Source organism: Aedes aegypti, chromosome 2 (genome assembly GCF_002204515.2).
Source record: "Aedes aegypti strain LVP_AGWG chromosome 2, AaegL5.0 Primary Assembly, whole genome shotgun sequence".
NCBI lineage: Eukaryota > Metazoa > Arthropoda > Insecta > Diptera > Culicidae > Aedes > Aedes aegypti.
The window spans coordinates 406,202,924-406,226,316 of record NC_035108.1 but is presented as its reverse complement, the minus strand read 5'-3'; the positions used below and the strand labels follow the sequence as shown (position 1 = coordinate 406,226,316).

Here is a 23,393-nt window from a genome sequence, read left to right as displayed (position 1 = left end):
TTTTTGATACAATTAAAAATCGTTTTTCGTTTTTGGTGGAGCTTTGACATGAAAATCACATGAAAATCTAACTACTGTTTGAGATCATTGCGATTGGAACCAGATTGGGGAAGAATAATAGTAAACGTAGATAAGATTTTATAAATTTAAGAACAGAATACATATAATAAACATGTCAAACACCATTATTAGTTTATAAGAATTTATATAAATGTATATATCTGAACAAAAAACAATTGATTCTTATGTTTGGACATTGAATTCAATATAAATCAATCGTTTTTATAACATTAATAGGTACATTTTGAACAAAATCGAATGAATTACGAAAAGTTGTAAAGCACTGCTTACCGTAGGCATGCGTTCAACGTTATATGGAAATTTCTGGCTTTGATTATAAAAATGACTACGATTTGTAAAAATGATTTTCGATAAGAGATTTGAAACCGAGTTCAAATTCTACTTTAACTGCCAAGAATAAATAATAAATTCTTCAAAACTTTATAAAATAGTAATCATGGAACAAATTGTTTGTAAGCGTTTCATCATTTCAGAGTTCTCATCATTTTTTAATATTCGAAACGTTCCTCAAATGTTCTCGATTCCAACAAAATACCTCTGATATGAAATTTCATACCAATACTTTTTATTTTTGCGTATGCGTTATGCTTAACCAATTAACAGAAATTTTGTTATTTCGTTTAGTATGTTGTGGACCCCGCATTATTAAAGATACCCCGTTTTACGGTACAACAAAATTAAAACACCATACTTTTTTTCTAGTTTGATATTCGGAAAGGCTAGACTTCCACAAGTGGGCAGATATGTGGTAGTAACAAGAGGTCAAGCAAAGAACAGCGACGGAGCTAAGGGTTTGCGGTGAATTTTCGCTTTTGCTTTTTGTGTTCCCCATCTGTAGCGAAGATGGCACACGTGTGCACAAAGCTGATGGTGAAAATTGACCGACTATAACCTGGTTGGGCAACAACGGCTATAGGTAGTGATGTTATTTGATGGTTGGAAAGAAAATGTTTGCCAATTTGCATGCACCCGAAAGCAATCGAAATGGCCAATTGTTCTTCTTTTTATGCGCTTGTCTTGTGAAACACGATGGAAAAGACAAGTATTGTTCACGATCTTTATTGTTAGCCGGGAGATGCCTACAGGTGCTTATGTTATTACTTGCGACATGATCTTCTTTATAATCTTATTTATCGAAAGTATCAGAAATGTGTAAATTAAAAATCAACGAATTCTTTTTATCAGATAAGTACTGCTCACAACTAGTACAAGTTGATTTTATTTTTGATATAACATTGATTGACTATTATTCTATTCCACAGACTTATAGGGTGTCCCAGAAAGTATGGGCACGACTTCACCATACTGCCATTTCAAGACTAGTGAAGATAAAAATCTGATTTTTACACATTTGATTACTGTACGCAACAAGAGTATATTGCGATTTTTTAATGAAAAATTTAATAATAATCAACACAACGTTACATACTTTTTATGCATCTCTTATCAGTCTTGTACAAATCGCGTTATTTTTGAGCGACTTTGTTTAAAAAAATGTTCTATGTCAGAAAGTGCGTGTAATAAAAATCTGATAAAATATATTTATCAATGGCGATGTGATAATTGATCGGAATATCACTTATTAAAATTGAAATTTTAAACTAAAGCATGTAAAATTTGTATTGCAACTAAAAATCCGATTCCAGCCGTGGTCGATTTGAAAATAGTCATAAAACAAATCCTTATATTTACGTAAAAACATAAATAATTCAAAAATTAAAGTTTCCTGTCCAAGAGAATAGTTTTATTTTATTGAAATTCACATTTTATTTGAGCTGAAACAAACTAAATTAAAATTTTACAAACATTGAGTTTCTATTATATGCTTGCGCTTATAGAGAAAGTTCAATAAGCTTTGATACTGAACAAATTGGGATTATATTTCATAACTACTGAAGCAAAAACCGATAAAATATAGGGTGGTACGAATAAGAACAGGGGGGTCCGAATTGGAACAGGGTTGGTCCAATTCGGACCTTCAGGAGTATTTTGTGCCATGGTAGGAGATATCACAAAATCTTTCTGAGAGAAAAGTGTGCGTGGTAAATCAGGCTTCCAAGAAAACAAACAACTTTTCATCGTACTGAAAAGATGCCAAAAAACTATTACTAGATCCGAATTGGACCATGTTCCCCTACAATAATAAAGGTTAAGTTAAACCTGGGGTAAGTGAGAACTTCGGGCATAACTAAAATGTGTTTAGAATTTCAAGGGGGTTTAATTCAATTCAATGGGTAGTTGAAACCATAATGATAAAGAAAGTTTAAGTCGACTCGACTCTAGTACCCGATATTGAAAACGGCCTTACAGTTGAGGTCAAAATACGCGTATCGGTGATATGACAACAAAACCGTGATAATACAAGACAATAATTCAAACGAACTAGCCAACTCATGCATGAGTATTTTGCTCTTCATTTGCGTGATCTTAAAAATGAAGAGAGTCGGACCTGAACCACTTGAACGTATGGTAATATGAAATCATTTGAAGAATTTGGCTTTGCCTTGCCCCTGGTCGATTGAAAAAAAGACACGGAAATTGAGCTGAGCTTATGTTTGAATTTTCAGAAGTTGCCTTCAGCATTCATATTTCAAAAATAATTGCGTTCTGATTGACTTCATGGCGAATTCTTAAACTTCACCAAACAGTTAGACTTCTGGTCAAGATCTCACCAGAAACCATTTGACGATTTTATCAACAGCCTTAAATAAATCTTAAGTTTTATTTGCCAACAATATTTTACGGAATTCAAAAGGATATTCCAAGTTATCAGATATCAAATTCTTCCAGGAATTCGATTCTTTAAAGATTTCATAAATAATCACTCGAAAGTTTATTCCAGAATACCTCGAATTTCTTCAACGAGTCTTGAGCAATAACTCAAGGTTTCCGTTTGGAAATGAATTTTTATAGTGCTACCAAAACTTTCTTCAAAGCACAAGGCTTAATGAATTGTTTCCAGAATTCTAACAAAGAACTTACTGGGAAGTTTATAGGAATTCCTCCAATAATTCGCTTAATATGGCACCTTCGGAAATTCTTCTGCATATTGAAAAAAAAATCCATGTATTTCCTTTCCAACTCGGTCAGAAGTTAAGCCCGGAGTTACACTTGAAGGAATCATTTTGGTAATTCCTTTTTCTTTTATTTCTTAGTGAATTCAAGATATTACTTAAGAAATTGCTCTAGATTTATGAATAACTTCATGAACTCCTTCAAGGATTTCTCGAAAAGTTTTTTATTGATTTTATTGAGTTTTTAGTTATGAAATTCAACCCTAGACTCAAAAAAAATGTTCAAAAATGTTAAAATTTCTCCAAGAAATCTTTCAACGATTCTTTCAGAAATTCCACCAAGTTTCTTCTGATTTGTTTGCGCAATCTACACCATACTAGTTTTTCAATCATTCTGAGCATTTTACCCTGGAACAGCAAAGATTATAAAAAAAAAACTCCTGGAGGAATCATTCCTGCAATTTTTCAAAGATTCGATCAGGAATTTTACCAAGTACCGCAATTTCGGATGAAATTGATCATTTTTCATGGCTTTCCTAGTCTGTTTTCTATAATGTTGACAATGCCAAGCAATTAAATGCAGGAAAAAAGTACGACGGTGCGCTTTAATGGCTCATGTACCGAAATTTTCTAACAAATGTGATTTTAGTGCTAAAAATCATCTCTAAAACAAAAAAAATATAGGAACCCATTCCGGGGTGAAATTGATCACTGGTCCCTTCAACATCGAGTAAGGGAGAGTTGACTGTAGAAGTTTACGGATGTTTTTCAATAATGTACCGTACATTATCTAGAAATTTTAAATTATTTTTATAAAAAATAACCATTCTTGAACGCAAAAAACAGCAGCTCTCTTAAAGGTTCTACGCTAATTCTAAGATTTCGGGATCTTAGAAGGGACTGTTCTGAAAAATAATTACAAAATTTATTCGCTCAAGAATCCTGTAGTTTCCCTAGAAAAACTCTAATGATTTTAATAAGGATTTCTCTAAATATTCAAATATGAATCATTCCACAGATGCATTAGAAATTGTTTCAAAGACTTTTCAGGACTTCATTTCATTCTTCCTTCAGGTTTTACTATCAGTTATCTATAAATGCCTCTTAGAACACCAAAACTTCCTCTGCGGAATTCGTAGGAATTTGTTTTCCGAAAATAGCTTCTTGGCTTTAATTGACCTCGGTTCATTTTGTGAGAATGCATGCTCGCTCCATGCGGAGGGGACACATCCTCCGACAACATAATAGAGAGAATGTGTGCGGATACCGAGTGCTGGAATGCAGAAACTACGGCTGTCACTCATATTATGTTAGAGTTGCAGACACTATGGCGCGCCGACTAGGAGTTGGCTGCAGAAGATTAGCCCTGCCGAGGCTGGTCCCTTGTAACATTGTTTAAGTCGCCTAGGAAATGCAATTTGCCTAGGCAACTTCTGCAACATGTGTTGTGCTATGCACTGGTCCCTCCCCGAAGAAATGCCGTAAGGTGGTTTCAGTGGGTCGTCGTTGGAGTGTCATCCCTGCACTCCTTGCAAAAACACAAAAAAAGGTGACTTCTATTTGGAAATTATACTGAACAATTTGTCTGAACTATCATTTATTTAGGTCGTACTTGCCCCGGGTGCCTTACATCAAGGTTGGAATTTTATTGATGCATTTCTATTTAAATTCCACTATGAATTCGATATTTACAAACTTACTAATATATATTTTGGTGTGATTATTTTTCGAGAAATTTCAGAAGGAATTCTTGAATTTCTATGGCCAGATCTAAAATACTAGGTTATGGATTCCTGTACAGACTTTTGCGGAAATATTTATAAAATCTTCTGAAAGAGTAACAACGATAATCGCTGGAACAATTTACGAACCAATTAACGAACATTCCACTACATGTAACTAAGCTTATGTTTCAAATACTTACAATTAAGAAATAGTCAATGAATTATTCGTAAATATGTTGTTGCTTTTTAATATTTTTTTATTCTAACAATTTAATGTTTTTGCGCTGTATATGTAGATATGTGGAATGTTGTTGAAGATATTGTTTCAATGATAAAAATTAATACAAGAAAATGTTCATGTCGTTCCTTCTACACTTTGTGAAGTTTTTTCATATATATTACAATGGCTGTTGTAACATAACCAATTTATTAGGATTTAATTGTCTCATAGTCCTCACTAAAACTACTTATGAAATGAATCTAATATGTTGCAAGTGTATCCATATAGAATTGAAGTAGAAGTAGTGAATCTTTCAATATTTTCCATATTGATTCCAGTCAGATACAAGCAAACTGGTATGCAATAATTTCTATGAATAGTTTTATCATTGCCTTTTTTGGCAAAAACTAAGGACTTTGAAGGCACACTGCTAAATTATTTGCAAATATTTGCAGCTAGAACCTTTACAGGTTCATTTTACTACTCAAACATGATAATTTGGTGGCAGAAGTTTGATTGAATGTGATTAAGAACATATCCAAAAACGTTCCTACTTCAAATAAAGTGATGTAGTTATGAAGTGAGTATATACTTTATCATCATTACTCACATAAATACTGAATACTATACGTCACGTAACACTCTAAAATGTATCAGAAGTGATAGATATACATCTGTACTAAGGTTCTGTAGCTTACACGCTCAAAAAAAAGTTCTGGAAAACGTGAACTGTCAAAAATACACCATTAACTACCATCATGTTTACGCATAAACATGATCTAGTTCAGAAATCGCCTATTTTTTCACGAATTTTTAAAACATGTTATACAGTATTATACAGTAATGTCTATTAAATTTATGTTTTGACATTCTTGAGATCATAAAAAGGTAAGGTATTGGAAAAATTATTTATCGATTAAATTGTCCAGATATTCGTTCCAGCGAAGAATCCTGGCCCATTTTCAATCGTAAATCTAAAATATTTGGCAAAACTATGAAAACAATGTCTAATTTTGAAAAACTTTAAAATTACATGGCAGAGATGTTAGAAAATAGTACTGCGTACTAGTTGGAATTCAGCGTTTAGTTGTAAATTTCAACCGAAATATTGAATCGAATGATTTGAATTGTATTTTTCCCCTTAAACTTAAATCCTACAAAATGATACTGTTTTATGCATTTGTAGGGGAACATGGTCAAATTCGGACCTAGTAACAGTTTTTTGGCCATATCTTTTCAGCACGATGAACGGCATGAAAAGTTTTATGTTTTCATGAAAGCGCAATTCAGTGCGCACATTTTTCTCTCCGAGAGTTTTGTGATAGCTCCTACCAGGACATGGCTAGACATGTTTGCACCAACTTCTCCAAAAGGTCCGAATTCGACCAACCCTGTTCCAATTCGGACCCCCATGTTCTAATTCGGACCACCCTATATTTCATCGTTATTTGCAATGTTAGTAACAAAATATAACTCAGATTATTTTGGTATTAAAGCTTATTGAACTTTTTCTGCAAGCGCAAGCATAAAAAATAAACTCAATGTGTGAGAAATTTCAAACTAATTCGAGTCAGAACAAGCTCAAGTGAAATATGAATTTCATTAAAAAATATATCTGAAACTTGTTCAAAATTGGGTACAGTCAACTCTTCCTGACTCGATTTTGAACAAACTATCGTGTATGGGAGCTATCGAGATGGAGTACACATATTTTCAAATTTTAGAGCTTTTTTATTTATTTTAACAAAATATATTCAAAAAAGTAATTTTGAAGTTGAATATTGTAAAATTTTCCACATATTAAAACTTTGCTATGAAATATCGGGTTGAAAAGGTGAACTTGTATGGGAAACTGAAACAGACAACAAACAGACTCGAAGTTTCGGAAATTCAAGTTTGAGAAGTACCTACTTATATTTATGGATCAAAGTACACTATATTGAAGGGACTGCGCTTTTCTTCGAGCTTGTTAACAAGTACACAGAGTAAATCGGACAAGGGATAGTTGACTGTATTGTTCTTATATAGTACTCGTAAACGTTTTTATAGCGTATTGCCAAACTATTTTGGATAAAGCTTGGCTGTGGTATTGATGGAGATGCTTTTCAAGTAGCTGATTTATTGATTCCTTTAGTTTTTGCTAATCTACCTCATTTCTTAGATTTTTTGCGAAGCTATTTTCTTGACCGCAACAGAAACAAAAGCACTATTAATCAATATTACAACTTCTGTGATTTTCGATCGAGTCAGGAAGATTTTCACGGGGTGGAGCTCTTAGAATAGACTGAGTACACGTTGAAAATCAAGAGGTCCGTATTGAACCATATCAAAAGGTCCGAATTGGACCAACACACATTTTGAGATTTTCAAACTCGTTGAGCACAAACGGTGCATAGACATATCAAAACCATATGGTCAGATGAAAGCTTAGGCTAGGGTGATACGATTATAAAATAACACAGAGAGATTGGAGAATTATTGTCGCTTATAGAAGCTTGGAAATAACGCCAACTGACAGTACACCTGAGCACTTCAAAACAATAAACTAATATAAAAAGCAAACGTAATAACTGAAATGCGTCAAATTTATTGTGTTAGATCTAAGCCAAACGGTGAGCAGAAAAACGGTACCCACGATCTTTACAGTAGCGCCAGTATTGAGAAATGCTTGATGGTCCGAATTAGAACAGGGTCCGAATTGGACCAGGTTCCCCTACGATTTTTCCTCTTAAATTTATCTCACATTTTGCACGGCCAAATGTAACAGATTTCAAGGAAAAAAAGAAGAGAAAAATTCTGCAGAAATTGTTGGAAAAGTCTTGAACGGCTCTATAAGTTTTTAGATATGATTCTGAAGGAATGAATGAGAACTTAAGTATTCCTCGAAAAATCACTATCAGAAGTAATGGAGGGATCTCAGGAAAAGAAGGAAAACTAGAGTCTTGTGATAATCTTGAAGTAATGCAATTGAGCAATTCTAAAGGAGTTCAAAAAATAAAATCATGGGTTATTTTTAAGAAAAAGGTGACGAAATCTTATTTATTCTTCTTCTTTCTGGCGTTACATCCCAACTGGGACAAAGCCTGCTTCTCAGATTAGTGTTCTTATGTGCACTTCCACAGTTATTAACTGAGAGCTTTCATTGCCGATTGACCATTTTTGCATGTGTATATGGTGTGGCAGGTACGAAGATACTCTATGCCCTGGGAATCGGGAAAATTTCCTTTACGAAAAGATCCTCGACCAGCGGGATTCGAATGCTGAATAGCAGCGCGTTTACCGCTACCGCTATCTGGGCCCCTGAAATCTTATTTATAGATTGTTGAATAAAATTCAGCTGAACCCTGCAGAGGAAGTTTTTGAAGAAGGAGAGATATCCTTTGTAATCAGGATATCCTTTGTAATCCTGATTTTTTTAAATAACTACTTTAAGAAATGCCTTGATAATGTAATATAATTGTGAAAAACTGAGTTGTTCCTGGAGGAGTTCAAGTGAAGAATACCTTGGAAAAAATTTGTTAAAAATTATTGAACCGAAATTCTTGCAGAAAATCTTAAAGATATCCGTCGAAGAATTGCCACCAATTACCAGAACCATTCCCTGTAGGAAATTCTAAATCACCCCAATGAAATAAATGGATTAATACCTGGATGAATACCAGGAAGAGTTTTTTGCAAACACCTGAAGGAGTTCGTACTGCTATCATTCAGATATTACACAATAAATGAATAATTAATTTCAGAAAAGATCCAGAAAGAATACTTCTTGAATCTTTTCCATTACCATTTTTTTTATCCCAAATCAACCTACCGTATTATCTTGGGAACATTGTGTTATTTAGCCATGACTTAAATTCAAATCGATACTTACGATACTGAATATGCCGTGTGCACTGACTATGTATGTATGTATGCACGTGCAAGCAGACGCTCCCTTCGCAACTTGATATCTCCCTACCATTCGGTCGGCAAAATTCACTTTCAAATTCAAACGCAGTTCATCAACGGCCATGAATGCGCGCGCTTGATGATATAGCCGCGAAAACCAGTCAACTGTGGAAGAACGACGCGACGGCAGCTTTTACCAATCACATTCAGTACCAAGTAATGCCAAACCCAAACTCAATCGATGCACAACTACTGATTTTCGTTCAAAGCCATCACGAACAAGACTTGGTTCTGTAGTGCTTCTTCACTCTTTGAGTAGAAACCTTAGAATAATTGAAGTTCCGTTTTTGTTGCCATATAACCTTGCCAGTGTGTTTATCTTCCTAGATCTTCACGGTATTGCTTCAAATCAAACAATATATGTAAGAATAATCAACAACTTTACGCACCATAGGCATGCAGCACAACACCTCAATAATTTGAATTATGCGAAATCACTTTCGGTTGGGCGTTTTGATCTTCTGTTATCTTTCTACCATTCTCTGTGAAACAGCACCGAGATATTTTTTGTTATCTTTTTCGAGCAACTTGACTTATTTTCCAACTCCTTTCACTTAACATGTAACTCACTGCTCATAACATTCATCAAAATAACACCTCATCGCAAGAATTACGCGCCCACTTCACTGTTTTACGGCTATCACCCAAAAAAACGCACCTTGATCCAAAGACAGAGCTGTAGGATTCGGCAGTAAAGCGTTAAAATTTAATTGACACCCGTCGAAGGTCTGACGAAGAGGATTTCTCCGTGATTCAGCGTTCGGTATGGCTTCACTCGCGAAAACTGTAAACGATCCGTACCGTCCGAAAAGCCGCGAAAAACTAATCGTCCACCGTGAATAAGACGCGTGCTTCGCGCGGTGTTGCCTTAGTCGGTAATGTGCTGACCAAATGTTTCAATACACAACAGTTAGTCCATAAGCGGAGAATTGCATGGCATATTGAAATTATTATTCTAATAAATAGACAGAATATGTGTTTCTATATGTAATGCTACTACAGTGGCACTCCGTTTTTGGCAACACGATGTAACGACAAAAACAATAAATGGGTTTGAGAATATCATTGGGATATTGTTACCCAATCTTTATTCTTTATGGAACCAAAATAATGACCAGGTTTCGGAAAGGTCCACTTAGAAGTAGATTTCCGTATGGTAGGACAATATTACGAATCTATAGACTCGTTATGTTATTTGTGACATACTTTTTATGGCGTGAATGTCTTCAATGATGTTTATAAGCTTCATGCATACTATTCGTATCTTTAGGCCATGTTGAAACAATAATCGCATATGTGACCTTTATTCAAAAACTGGAAAATTCTTCAAAACTTTACGGTAATATGAAAATACTTATACATTTCATTAGAAACTTGTTTAAAAATATGTTCTGAGTGTTTTTTTAAGACACCGACACGTTAATGCTTCCAGTGGACGATTTGCCCTTGAAGGAAGCACCACACTAGACAACGGACTAGCATGCATCATCCAGTGCCACAGTCGAAATACATTGCTGACGAAAAGCGGAAATCGAACCCACACTTCTTGACACGATGCGGCTATGCTTGGTTACACTAACCGCACGGCCACGAAGCCCGCAAAAAGTTACAAAACTGATGTTTTCAACTTAATGAACTAAAAAACTAGGTTTGTCTTTTAAGCCCTAGCGTCAAACGTGACATAATTCTTTTAATTGGAAATGTTTCTTCAAAATATTTCTTGTAAAGTAAGACATCTAATATCGAATAATTGACTGCAGAAATTGCAATAATTAATTGTTAAAAGGACAAACATGTACATGTTTAATCAATAGCTGTACACAATTTTTCGTTATACTTCACAACATAATGTTAACTAAGCTTATAAAAAAATTACCATTAAATGTACATGAAAAATTTATAGGTAAGTTATTACAAAATCGTATAGAACAGTGGTGATTCATAAATGCGACTCGTTATTTCGTACAATACAGCAATTCAGCCGATCAAGTCATATTCAGAGAGTGTAACAGTTCAGGGTGGTTCATCATGTGGTTATTACACTGAACGATAGGCATATTTCCTATTGACGTCACGAGCAGAAACATCAATTGTGACAGCACATAATACACTGTGTGTAAAACGCGTAATGTGAAACCATGAAGGTGAAAATTTTAACTAAATTACAACGTGTTAATGATCCCACCCTTATTTATATTCAGGCATGAGACTTTTAGACACCCCACAAACCATTCGTTTTTGGGCACGGTAAACTTGAAGCCGCATGAATTTGGGGTTACTTGTGAGGTGGACTTTTACTACCGGAACGGGCAGTCCGTATTGTTAATTCTTAGCCATTTGAAAGAAAAGGAAAGTTAACATTGATGATTAACTCCTGACGTGCCCAAACAGTCTCCAAAAATGTATCGGAATAATTTCATAGACAAGTTGTATTTTCTCTTCAAATGTCAGACACTCATAGCAAATGAAATCTCAGCGTGTTTCAACAATTATGTCCGACGCTGTGAAGCAAAGCACTTTCGCAGGTGCAACAAGCAGTTCGGTCGACGGTGTTGGTCGGTCGGTTGGACAACAACGGCGTCGTAGCTCTTGCAAGACGATCGTTTCCTCTTTCCAAATGGATAACTTTTGGAAAAGCGTACAGATGCTTCATTGTGTGCAGACCAGAGCATAGTGAAACTGATCGGCTTGGCCGAATGGTACTAACGTATTACAGATTGCTATTCGCCGTTTGCTTCAGGTCAAAATGTGGATGATGTCATTCTCAGTTATAAGTATATGATCAATTCTAAGTGTTAACCCGAGATAGGCCTTAGATATCGGAATACTCTATTAAACGCATTTGCGTAGTCAAAGTAAATATATGTATTTTAACATGTAGACATGACACTTGCTTCTCATGGAAAACATAAAACTTTCGATGCCAGCACAAATTTACATTCTCAAACATCCAAGCACGATAAAGATTCGCCACATGCTTTCTGAACAAGGTTTCTCAAAACATTCCTTAGTGCTATGTTACAGAATTTGAGTTACAATTAAATCTTTAATTAATTATTCGAAACTATACCATATTTATGATTAATAGAGTGATGCAGATTTATATCCCGTATAGGCCTGAGTGAAAGCAAACATACTAAAACCCTTACCACTCAGCGAATATCTAACGGATTAAAATATTTTTTTGTCAGTATACTGGCCCACATATCAAGTTTCTAGAAGTAGTCAGAGAAATTCGGGAATACTCCTGTAGTTGGAGTTATTTCGGTGGGTTACTGGGTCAAGTCAGGTAAAAAAAGGATATTTTTGGGAAATGCCAAGTTATCTTTAATTATTTACAAAGGCAAACATTTTAATTTGCATAAATCATTAAGATCTGATTTTCAACATTACAAATAATAGTTTTGCACCGTTTAGAGTGTGCCAGATGCGGCTACTGGGACTTAATGCCCTGATGAATTGGCTCTAGATTTGCTAGGTACTGAACCGTTTCAAATATCTAAAAGTATATATCGAACATAATAGTGCACTAAAACGCGTTACCATAAGCTTGACACAGATGTTGAGATACAAACTGTGCACTTTATAATAATTTTGAGGCATTCCGGGGACCCGAAAATGGTTATTTGTAGAATCAATCGAATGCAGTTGACATAATTATTTAATATAATCGATTATCAGAAGGTTTACGCTGATGCGTTTTTTTTTTAATCCTTGATATAATGGCCACATTATAGCCGATTCTGAAAATTATCTGTGACTTGAAATTTGCCTACCTCCAGGGGCACAGAAGCACAGAACCCTTGTCACCCCACCTGACCCAGTGATCCACCGCAATAACTCCGGACACATGAACATTCCCGAGATCCCCCGACCACTTTTAGAAACTAGGTATGTGTACGAGTATACTGACAAAAAATAATTTCAATCCGTTAAGTATTCGCTGAGCGGTGAGAGTTTTAGTAATTTTTCATTCACTCAGGCCTATACGGGATATACATTACCGTGCACCCCCGCTAATTTGAACGGTACCTCATGCAAACCAGCGGGGTTCATTTTTAATTTGAACATCTAGTCACCCTAAAAACGTGTTTCTGGTAACCTCTTTCACTGTTTTGTTTTGATTCTGCGTTCCGTTCCATAGCGTTTCATCTCACTTCACTCCGTTCCATGAGCTAAATGACGTTTGAACCATTTTTAATTTGAACGATGTGCAAATTAGCGGGGTACAGATTAAAAAGAGTTGAGATTAAATGTGGTCAAACCAACGGGGGTACCCGGTATATACATTACGAATAAATCATTTGTTTCTTGTCATCTTCCCTGGAAACTTTGTTCCTCTTATACATATAAGTTATAATAAAATGCTGTATTATAATTTATGCAGATATTAACGAATGGAACTCCAGGATTAACATATTTATTAAATGTACTTTTGTCTGATCGATTGAAATCGGTTTCGTTGTGTTTGTGAATCTATTTGTATCGTTTATCTAGAACAATTAACATAATCAATTCAAGTGCGAATAATTGCTTTCAATCAAAAAAATGTATTTCAATTCAGATTAAAAAAAACTATAATTCACTGAAAAAGGGTTGAAACATTTTCGTTTCGTTTTGTCTTTTAATGTGATAAAATATAACTGTGTACGTTTGAAATGCAAATATCAAATGCGGGAACACCAAACGCGTTAAGATTTTTAACAAGGAAGGCAAAGTCAAGGTTTGAATTTCTATGCTAGGTTGACGGTGATATAGATCATGGTTGATAAGCACGGTAGACACAACAAGGTAGGCTATTCCCACGTGTAAACAACCGTTTTCAATCAAAACATGTGTCGTCATTCCTATCGTCAAGCATGAGGCTTTTTTGTTGGGAAGGTTAAGCCACTGCGTCCATTGGATTGAACTTTTGTGGCATGTCCCTTTTTGTTATTCGCATCATTGAAGGAACTAAAACTGTCCACCATGAATCAAGTGAACAGCTTAAGCACTTTGACGCGTCTTTTCCCAGTCAGGCAAAATAGAGTTAAGGTGAAACAGTTTGGAATCAATTTCTAAGATTGCACTAAAACTTCAAAGGCACAAATCTCGCGAAGAAAGCATCCAACAACAGTGAACTTTTTATTTTGTCTTTGTGCACTAGCAGAAATCTTAAAATAAGAAGATCAAATATGTTTGACAACTATTTCTCCAGTTTAGTGCCTTTGAAATCGTGAGTAGGGGCACAAGTCGGCCATTGTGAAGGCCATCTTTGTATTCCAAGATGTTTCACCTTAATAAAACTCGCAACCTTACTGCGATTTCCAGTCCAAATTTCACTTGGTTGTAAATAACCCCCGTTTAGAAATTTGGATCTGCGCTTGTATAATGCACTACAACTGCAGAGCAGATGTTCCGAGGTTTCGCGTTCCATATTACAGAAACAACAGATATCATTCTGAACCTGACCAATATTCTTTAAATGGTATCTACCTGGACAGTGTCCAGTTAATAGGCCAGTGTATATACAAAGAACTCTCTTGTTGAGCTCTAAGAGTCTTTTCGTGATAGTTTTATTTGGAACTAAAAATCTTTTAGATTGATTACACCTTGTGGTGACCATCCAATTGGTCATCACCCTTTGTCGTTCCCAGCTTTTTCGTTCCATGTTTAGTACACATAACGATATGCCACAGAATGGCTCCGGTCCAATGAACTGTGTATTTGAACCCTGTTTAGCAAGCTCGTCTGCCTTTTCATTTCCTACAAATCCATCCTTCAACGCAGCTTGGCTATCAGAAAAAATACAGATATTTGCATTTCTGTATTTTTTAAGACAAATATTGACGCATTCTAGTATGGAAAAAATCTCCGCTTGGAATACTGTTGGATAGCTTCCCATCGCCACGGAGACGTTTGTCCCAGGGCCGTAGATTCCTGCTCCAGTTTGTGTCCCAATTTTTGAGCCATCCGTGAAGAATTTTATGGAGCCTTGACGAACATTGGGACCTCCGACATCCCAATTCGTACGCGTCGTATCGCATACATTGTAAGGGATATTAGAATTGTCCACAGGCTTACAGGATAGTAAATAGAGCATGCCTTGCTTTCTTTTGCACTCGTTCGAGTTTGCGATAGGAATGACGTCACTGCTAAATGTCATTTTTCAGAGTATAATACCTTGCTTCTTTTTACCGTGGTTGATAAGTATCCTTTGGTAACTTTATGTTACCGCGATTGAAGTTCAGTTAGACTGTGTTTGCACATCAAACACAAGCAGCAATAAGTGTTCTGATGCTTAGAGAGTGGACTGTTTGTTGATGGGTTGATTTGCCATACGCTGGGAGGGAGGCACAGATACTTGCCAACAAGAATCAAGGCAGGCTTGGGGAAAATCGCTAGTTTTCTTTTGTTGTGTACTTTCGATCTTTCCTGACAATCATGCAGAGTTGCTCGCTGTCACTATCAACGCTTCAAATTTGCTGATTTGTACAGGCCGACTGCGATACAATTCGAATCAATCTATATCACATCAACATCATGCTGTCTACTCCATCACAAGTTCATTGATGGCGATAGACTATGGATATCACTGATGGGTTAAGTTCAGTCTTAAATTAAGCAGTTAAAATGGCAAGTTATCAGTACGATATTTTTGACAGTGTTGCAGATAGAATGAAACTATTTGTTGGTCACTGAAAAACAGTAATAGCATGAATAATTACCACGTGGTCACTCATTCCGCAGTGATTATGATCTAGAGTGCGATGTCGCATCACTGCTGTTGGTTGTCAATTCAAAGTGATATTGATAGCTCGCAAATGATAGTGATAGTTTTAGACCATCAGCCATCAGCTGATATGATTGATATTAAGCAACTCTGCAATCATGGAAAAAGGGCCACAGTTTTCTATGCACTAAATATTCATTTTCATTGGAAAAGGTAAAACGATGCGTTTTTCAATGCTTTATATTCAATCAGATTGAAAGGTGCTTACGTGACATTACTTGCATTATGAGCATGAATTGATTTTCATTCGATTTTTGTCATTTTTGATGAAATGCGAAAATGTAGGTATTTTAATCAGTTACGCGCTTTTTCTATGTTGGTCCAATGTTTGAGATCTGGGCTCACAGTGACAGTTCCTGACAGCGGAATCCCGGCTCACTATGACGTACAGAAATTTTGTATTGGTTTCTCCCTCCCAGGCCATACGTTTTGCATATTTCACACTAAATTTCCTTATTACACTGTAACCTCAATTTGCGAACTAGATCGGGGGTGCTTAAATTAATTTGGTGCGTAAATTGAATCAGTGCGTAAAACGAGGGATTTTAGTTCGTAAAACGAGGTTTTGCCTTTTGGAGTATACTTGTATAAAAATAATTGTTATTATTTAGAGAAATTATGCTCTTTTAGTATCAATGACATATTATTGACATATTTGGTTCATAATCAGGCTAGAATGTGTGCAAGTTAAGGTCTTCCAAGAACTCTTTGAAGTTTGGACATATGATTCTGCATGAGCTAATGGAGATCAATTTATCATTTCTGTGTAGAAGAATATCTCACAATACTGGACCTTTGAAGAACGTGTTATTTTGAAGAATCTTTTGTATTGTAAGATCCGATTGTTGGTAACTAAGTGAGTACAACAGGCGTTCTAGTTCGTCCAAAAACTTCTTGGAATATAGATTTGCAATGTACTGGCGTATTTAGCGATCATTTGATGATTTTTTGTAATAGCATAAGCCCAAATCTATCTATAGCAGTAAAATAATTATTGTTATAATTTGTAGCGATGCACTAGGTCCTCCAAGGACTTCATCTAATATAGGCCTTAGGATCTACAAGCGTAACCAATTATCAATAGATGATTTTTTGACATGGTTCAGGCCCATATCTGTTCATAGCAGTAAAATGAGTATTGTTATAAATTGTAGCGATGTCCTATGTAGGTCCTCAAAGGCCTTAGGATCTACAAGCGTGAACATTGGTCTATCGATAGTTTTTTAATATGGCACAGTCCCTTAACCATTCATTTAAGTCATCGGAAGGACTCCATTGAATATAGGCCTTGGGATCTACGAATGTAATAAGCGATTAGAGGTTAGTTTTCAGATACTCCAAAGGTCCCTAACCATTAATGTGAGTAAACAGTGAATTGTAACGATTTGTTCGGATGTCTTGTGTCCTTCAAGATCTCTATCGAATATAGGCCTTTGAATCTACAAGCGTAACAAATTATCAATATCGATTTTCGTCATCCCCGTTCAGAAAATACCCATATTGCATGGCCCCAACCGGAGGTCAATCCGTTACATAATTTCCCACATAATTGTCTAAACTCAACTTACGCACTGCGTAAAAAAGTGACATAAATTGAAGTTGCGTAAAAAAGCCTTCGTAATTGGAGGTTAGGGCATTTAATCCTTAATTTTTTTCTAGGTCTTGCTGAAAAAATAAGAAAATTAGTGTTTTTAGTAAAAAAAATCAAATTTTATTTTCAAGTCAGTTATTTTTCAATATTGCTGTTTGTTTTTGATATGCAAATCTTGACTAAATGTGTTCCAAATGCGGTAACACAAAACAATCAAAGGTCACCTAGCAACGATTTTTAAAATCACCGCCGACCTAGCAAGAAAAATCTATATTTGACTCCGCATTTCTTATAGAAAGTCTTACCGCGTTTGGTGTTGCCGCATTTGATATTTGCGTTTCAAACGCACACAGCAATACTACAAAGTACACTGAAAACATCGCTTCGTATTTTATCCAAAATCCATTTCGTAAAACAAGATTTCGTACATATAAAGCTATTTTCATTCATTGTACGAATTATCTGTAAGATGTACGATATACAATTCGTAGATGTGCGTTATCGTGTTGTTCGTATTACGAAACTTAACGTTTAATCTACGAAATCATTCATTGTTTTCTGCAACGAAAGATTTCGTAGACACATTTCGTAAAATACAACATGACACGACCGCAGCCGAGGGAGGTAAGAAGAAGCGCGTATAAATGTTCATTCTGAATACGAAACAAACGAATTTCGATTACGAAATGTTTAGTACATTATAACAATCCTTGTTTTTTTTACGAAACTGTTTCGTTGCAGAAAACAACGAATAATTTTGTAGTTTAAACGAACGATTTCGTAATATAAAATAATATATATTTTCAGTGTAGTCAGTAGTAGTGTACTACTAGTACACGACACTGAAGACGGCCTTACATCGGGTATCTGTCAAAGGATACAAACTAGTTGAATTAAATGGTATAGTACCAAATTCGTTTTTTTCATCTACTAATACTATAAAGTTTTTTTTATCTACAAGTTGGCTAAATATAGCATGGCTACGACTTCAAACAATTCTCTTGTCACGATATGATTCTGCACTTCGTGAACCTTTGGGCTAAATTTGGAGCATTTCCTCCAAATATTTTATCTCCTTTAAAGTTGATTTTATTAAATGATTGACCCATAACGCGGGTAGATCACCTTTTCATGGTGCGTTATGGGGTAAAGATTTACCAGTGAACCCCAATCCTGACTGATTGAAACGAAGAGAACAGGATATTATAGTAATCAAAGGAACCATTGTTAGGCCTTGTTACATTTTTAAACCTTGTTGAAAGTGACAAGACTCGGTTTTCCCAGTTGCTGAGAATGATCTTCGTTTTCAAATCGTTTATTTATTCAGTTATCTAGTTTGAAGAAGTAAGCACTAGGATTCTGATGCATGGACAATATCGATGTAATTTGTTGGCTTTATCAAGGGATCCGATTTTGACTGATAAAGGGGCGCGCCTGTGGCAAGTGTACCCACCACATTCTTCAAAGGGTATAAATAGCGGAACTTTTCAATTGGAATCCTTTCCTGTGACCAAGTTAGGAATTACAACTGTGAGAAAACCGAATACTTTATAACTTCTCAATGGTCTAATCCACCGGTGTACTAAATTCACTCAGTCTGAAAATTGTGACACTTGAGCGGGGCACGCTCCCGTATGATCCCCACGTGATCTGGACCCGCTCTAGTGTCAAAATTCTTCGACCAAGTCACACCAGTGGATAAGGTAACACGACATGCACTAAACAAAGGACACAGGATATACTACAATGGATCAAATATTGGTCGCAGTGGTTCATGCTCCGAACAGAAAAAAAAATCGCAGAAGTTATTACAAGTACGGCAATGCCAATAGAAGTGCGCAATAGTATCAAATCGGGTAGGTGTCTTCGGGGGACTTATTCTTTGTAAATCAGAGAACAAGTGCTCTGAAAACACCAACGTGATTGGATGCAATCCCGCACTTTTATTCACACTTTCGCATTTATGAGGCCGCACTTCGCAGTCCAGTGGTGAAAAAAATACCGTAAACCGGGGTAACTTTGATAATGCGGGTAATTTTGATAGTGCGAGGCCCACAACATACTAAACGAAATAACAAAGTTTCTGTTAATCAGTTAAGCAAAACGAATGCAAAAGTATAAATTATTAGTATGACACTTCACGTCAAAGCTATTTTCGTTGGAATCAAGTACATTTGAGGATTTATATACAAATATTAAAAAATTTTAAGATTTTAGCATTTTTCAAAAGCTTACAAACAATCTGTTTTACGATCACTATTTGATGAAGCCATAATGAGTTCGTCACTTATCCTTGATAGCCTAGTTGTAGCAGAACATGAATTCGGTCTCAAATATCTTAGCGAATACCGTAAAACGGGGTATCTTTGATAATGCGGGTAACTTTGATAGTGCGAGACCCACCACATACTAAGCCAAATATCATAATTTCTGTTACTCGGTTAAGCAAAACGAATGCAAAACTAAAGAGTATTAGTATGACACTTCATGTAACAGCTGTTTTCATTTGAATTGAGAACATTTGAGGCTTGATATAAGAATTTTAAAAATTGAAACGATTTTAGCATTTTTGGAACGCTTACCAACAATCTGTTCTACGACCACTATATGATGAAGTTTTGAATAGATGGTCACTTATCTTTGACAGCCTAGTTATCATAGAACTTGAATATGGTCTCAAATCTCTTAGCGAATATCATTTTCACAAACTGGGACCATTTTTGTAATCTAAGTCAGAAATTTCCATATAACGTTAAACGCCTAGAGGTATGTAATGCCCTATAAATGTTCCGGAATTCATCCAATTTTGTTCGATTTATACTCCATTATCAAAGTTACCCCAAAACAGAAAGCCGACTTTCGATTATATGAAAAATTATATATCCATTCAAAATAAATCTTTTGCCAATCTTTCAACTGCAATCGATAGCTAGGATGCCAGTACTTGTTTTATAAATATAAACTATAATTCTTTGAAACAGTATGCATAAATATTCAAGTTTTCTTCGAAAAAACTATCAAAGTTACCCCGTTTTACGGTACCATTTTTACAAACTGGGACCATTTTTGTAATCGAAGTCAGCAATTTCCAGCGTTAAACGCCTAGAGGTATTCAACACCCTATAAATGTTCCGTAATTCATTCGTTTTTGTTCGACTATCAAAGTTACCCCAAAGTAGAAAACCGACGTACGATAACATGAAAAATTATACATCCATTCAGAATAAATCTTTTGGCAATCTACCAATTGCAATCGATAGTTAGGATACCAGTACTTGTTTTAAAAATGTACATTATAATTCTTTGAAACAGCATGCATATATATTCAAGTTTTCTTCGAAAAAAACTATCAAAGTTACCCCGTTTTATGGTACACAATATTTATCATTATCATTATGATTTAGTTATCATATCATATGAAAAACGAAGATTTTGTTCATCTGGTTTGTAAATAGGTACCTATAAGCACGTTGTGCGCGCGTAAACGAGAAACGTGTTTCCATCACTAACCGATAGCAGTCACGTTTGCTCGAAGCGTTTGCATGTTTTCACCACGTACAACGTGGTTTGCCTACATTTAGGCTACACCCAAGCGGGATTGTGACAAACAAACGCATAGGAAAAAATGCCACCACGATATTCTAAATTTGACACAGTATCCTACTGGTTTTTGGTTTTAAAATTTTAATGATTATTGCTGATAAGATGCATGAATGCATCATCTTGAGACTTATTAATATATATTAATAAGAGACTTATTAATATTATTAATATATTAAGTTCAGGAAACTAAATGCAGCCAAATATGTACCACGATAAAGTCTCATAGGCACATGTATTAAAGTTTTTTTTTACCAAAAGTGACTTAAGCGCCATTCTTAAAAATGAAAATTTCGGTGAATATATTTGGAAGACAATTGATCGTCCGTTCAATTGATGATGGTTTGTTGAAAAACATCAGTGAATGTCGACAAAACCGTAATCCATGATAACACCCATTGCTGGTGTCTGTCTGTATGCTGTGTTTTGTTTTCTGAAAGTTTAAAGTATGTTTAAAAAAATATTTTAAGTTATTTTTTATTTAGCTGGTATGGGGTAACATTGTGATATGTGCTCCCACATATCATTTCATTCTTTATCGATGCTACATTTCCAGCAGACCACACCAGTGGAATCATGCTGAGAAAGAAAATTATATCCGGCGTTGAACCTTCAGTTCAATGCCAGCACATTTTTCCGTTGGCGTTTATGGCGACAAACAAAAGTGTGCAGTCGTAGAATTTCATAAAATACATCTTTCGCTTTTCCACATGAACAGCGATTGTTGATTGGTGATCGTTGTGGATGACATTTACATGTATCGGTGCAAGTACCAACTTCAATGGAGTCAAATTCGTTTCAATTGATATCACCTTCGCCGAACGTTACAACATTGATCGCTAATGAAAGCAACATTCGGTTAAATTGAAAATATCATTACTTGCTAAAATTATGATCCCTGAAGCCGAATATGAAGCCCATACTCTGACAATACAAGTCAATTACTTTGAGTTATTTCAAAATTAAAAGCATTTCGAAATGTGTAGTATTTATGTAATTTGCGGATTATGCTTGACTGAACACATAAAAGTTTTGACAACGGAATTGTTTTGCCGATGCCTCTTGTAGTAGCAACCGCATTTCTCTTGATCATATAATTTTCAGAATGAATTTTCACATGAAAGTCATGATTCTTTGATCCTGTCATCCATAATCATCAGAATCGTTGTTTCCAAATGTTAAAAATTTTACGCATAAACACAACTCAATTTTCTCAAAAATCTAAATGTTTTTAAGCTCATGAATAGAAGGAAGAGAATCACCATTCAGGCAATTGAAAATATTTCATCTATAAACGAACTTTTTACGAGAATACTCAGCTCATCAATGTTACCCCGGATTGTGGTATTCTTTAACGCAAAAGTTTTGAATTAATATAAGCTAATAAACTTGCATGTTATTTGACTGACATTGTTAAAAATGCATTTTCAACTCAAAAATTAAACGTGCTACGATATGTTTGAAAATGACTATGGAATCAGCAACCTGAATTAAGTTGAAAGCGATATTTTTAGGCTTGAGACAAAAAAATGTTTCGCGTTGCAATAGATATTTTATTTTTGGTATAAAATAATATCAGATATGTAGTTTGGCGCATAAGGGAACTCACACTCCTCTCCTTCTCAAACTTTTAGCTAGAATCATGAACCTTACCTAGATTTCGTTACATCAACTAATATTATCACTTACCTCGTCAACAGAGCAATCTTCTCCGGAAGCTTGCGTATTTCGTTTTCCTCCAGGTCCAAAATCTTCAACTTTCTTAAATTGTACAGACTGTCCGGGAAACTTTTCAGTGCATTCCCATTCAGTCGCAGCACTTTCAGCTGAACAAATTCCCCGAGTGCTCTGAGCGCCAACTCCTGAAGTTTATTTTTCCCTGCCAACAGCTCTTCTACTGTGGTACACGATTGTAGGAATATCTCCGGAATTTGCTGCAAGCCTGAATCTCCCAAATCCAACCGTTTTTCGCCATCACCACTGCCATCTTGTTTAATCTGAAACGAACATGACACAAGTTTTTCATTCATAGCCCAATCAAGAACAACTGAGCACACTCATTCACTGACATCTTCTTCCAACACTTTGATCTCATCAATTTTATCGAAATCGATTTCCAACGAATCGAGCTCTATGGTTTCCACATCTGAAAATGTAACACGACTCTTGTTCGATTTTATACTATTGGTACCGTCGTTGGTCTTGATGATACACTTGTTCAGAACCATTTTCGAACAAATTGTTCCCTTCAAACTCGACCCAACTAGTTTCGCGACACCAGAGCAACTATGACTATTACGGTTCCGCTTCTATTATAGAACTAACCGAAGTCACCGCAAGTACTCGGTAACCTCATTCAGACGGCACCTGTATGTAGGTATCCCAACTCACTCCAATAACATCATCGGCGAGGAGAGCTCCTGTGGAAAGCAGCGCATCAGAT

The 23,393-nt window shown here is 35.6% G+C and overlaps 1 protein-coding gene across 3 annotated transcripts in view; it reads right to left on the bottom strand.

Moving 5' to 3' along the window:
• Window positions 1-23,393, bottom strand: part of LOC5568773 (protein phosphatase PHLPP-like protein) — a 70,340-nt gene that overhangs the window by 9,303 nt on the left and 37,644 nt on the right. For all 3 annotated transcript variants that reach the window (XM_021847273.1, XM_021847274.1, XM_021847275.1), the window contains exon 5: window positions 22,640-22,947. In XM_021847273.1, coding sequence (XP_021702965.1) covers window positions 22,640-22,947 — 308 coding nt within the window. The remainder of the gene's footprint in view (window positions 1-22,639; window positions 22,948-23,393) is intronic.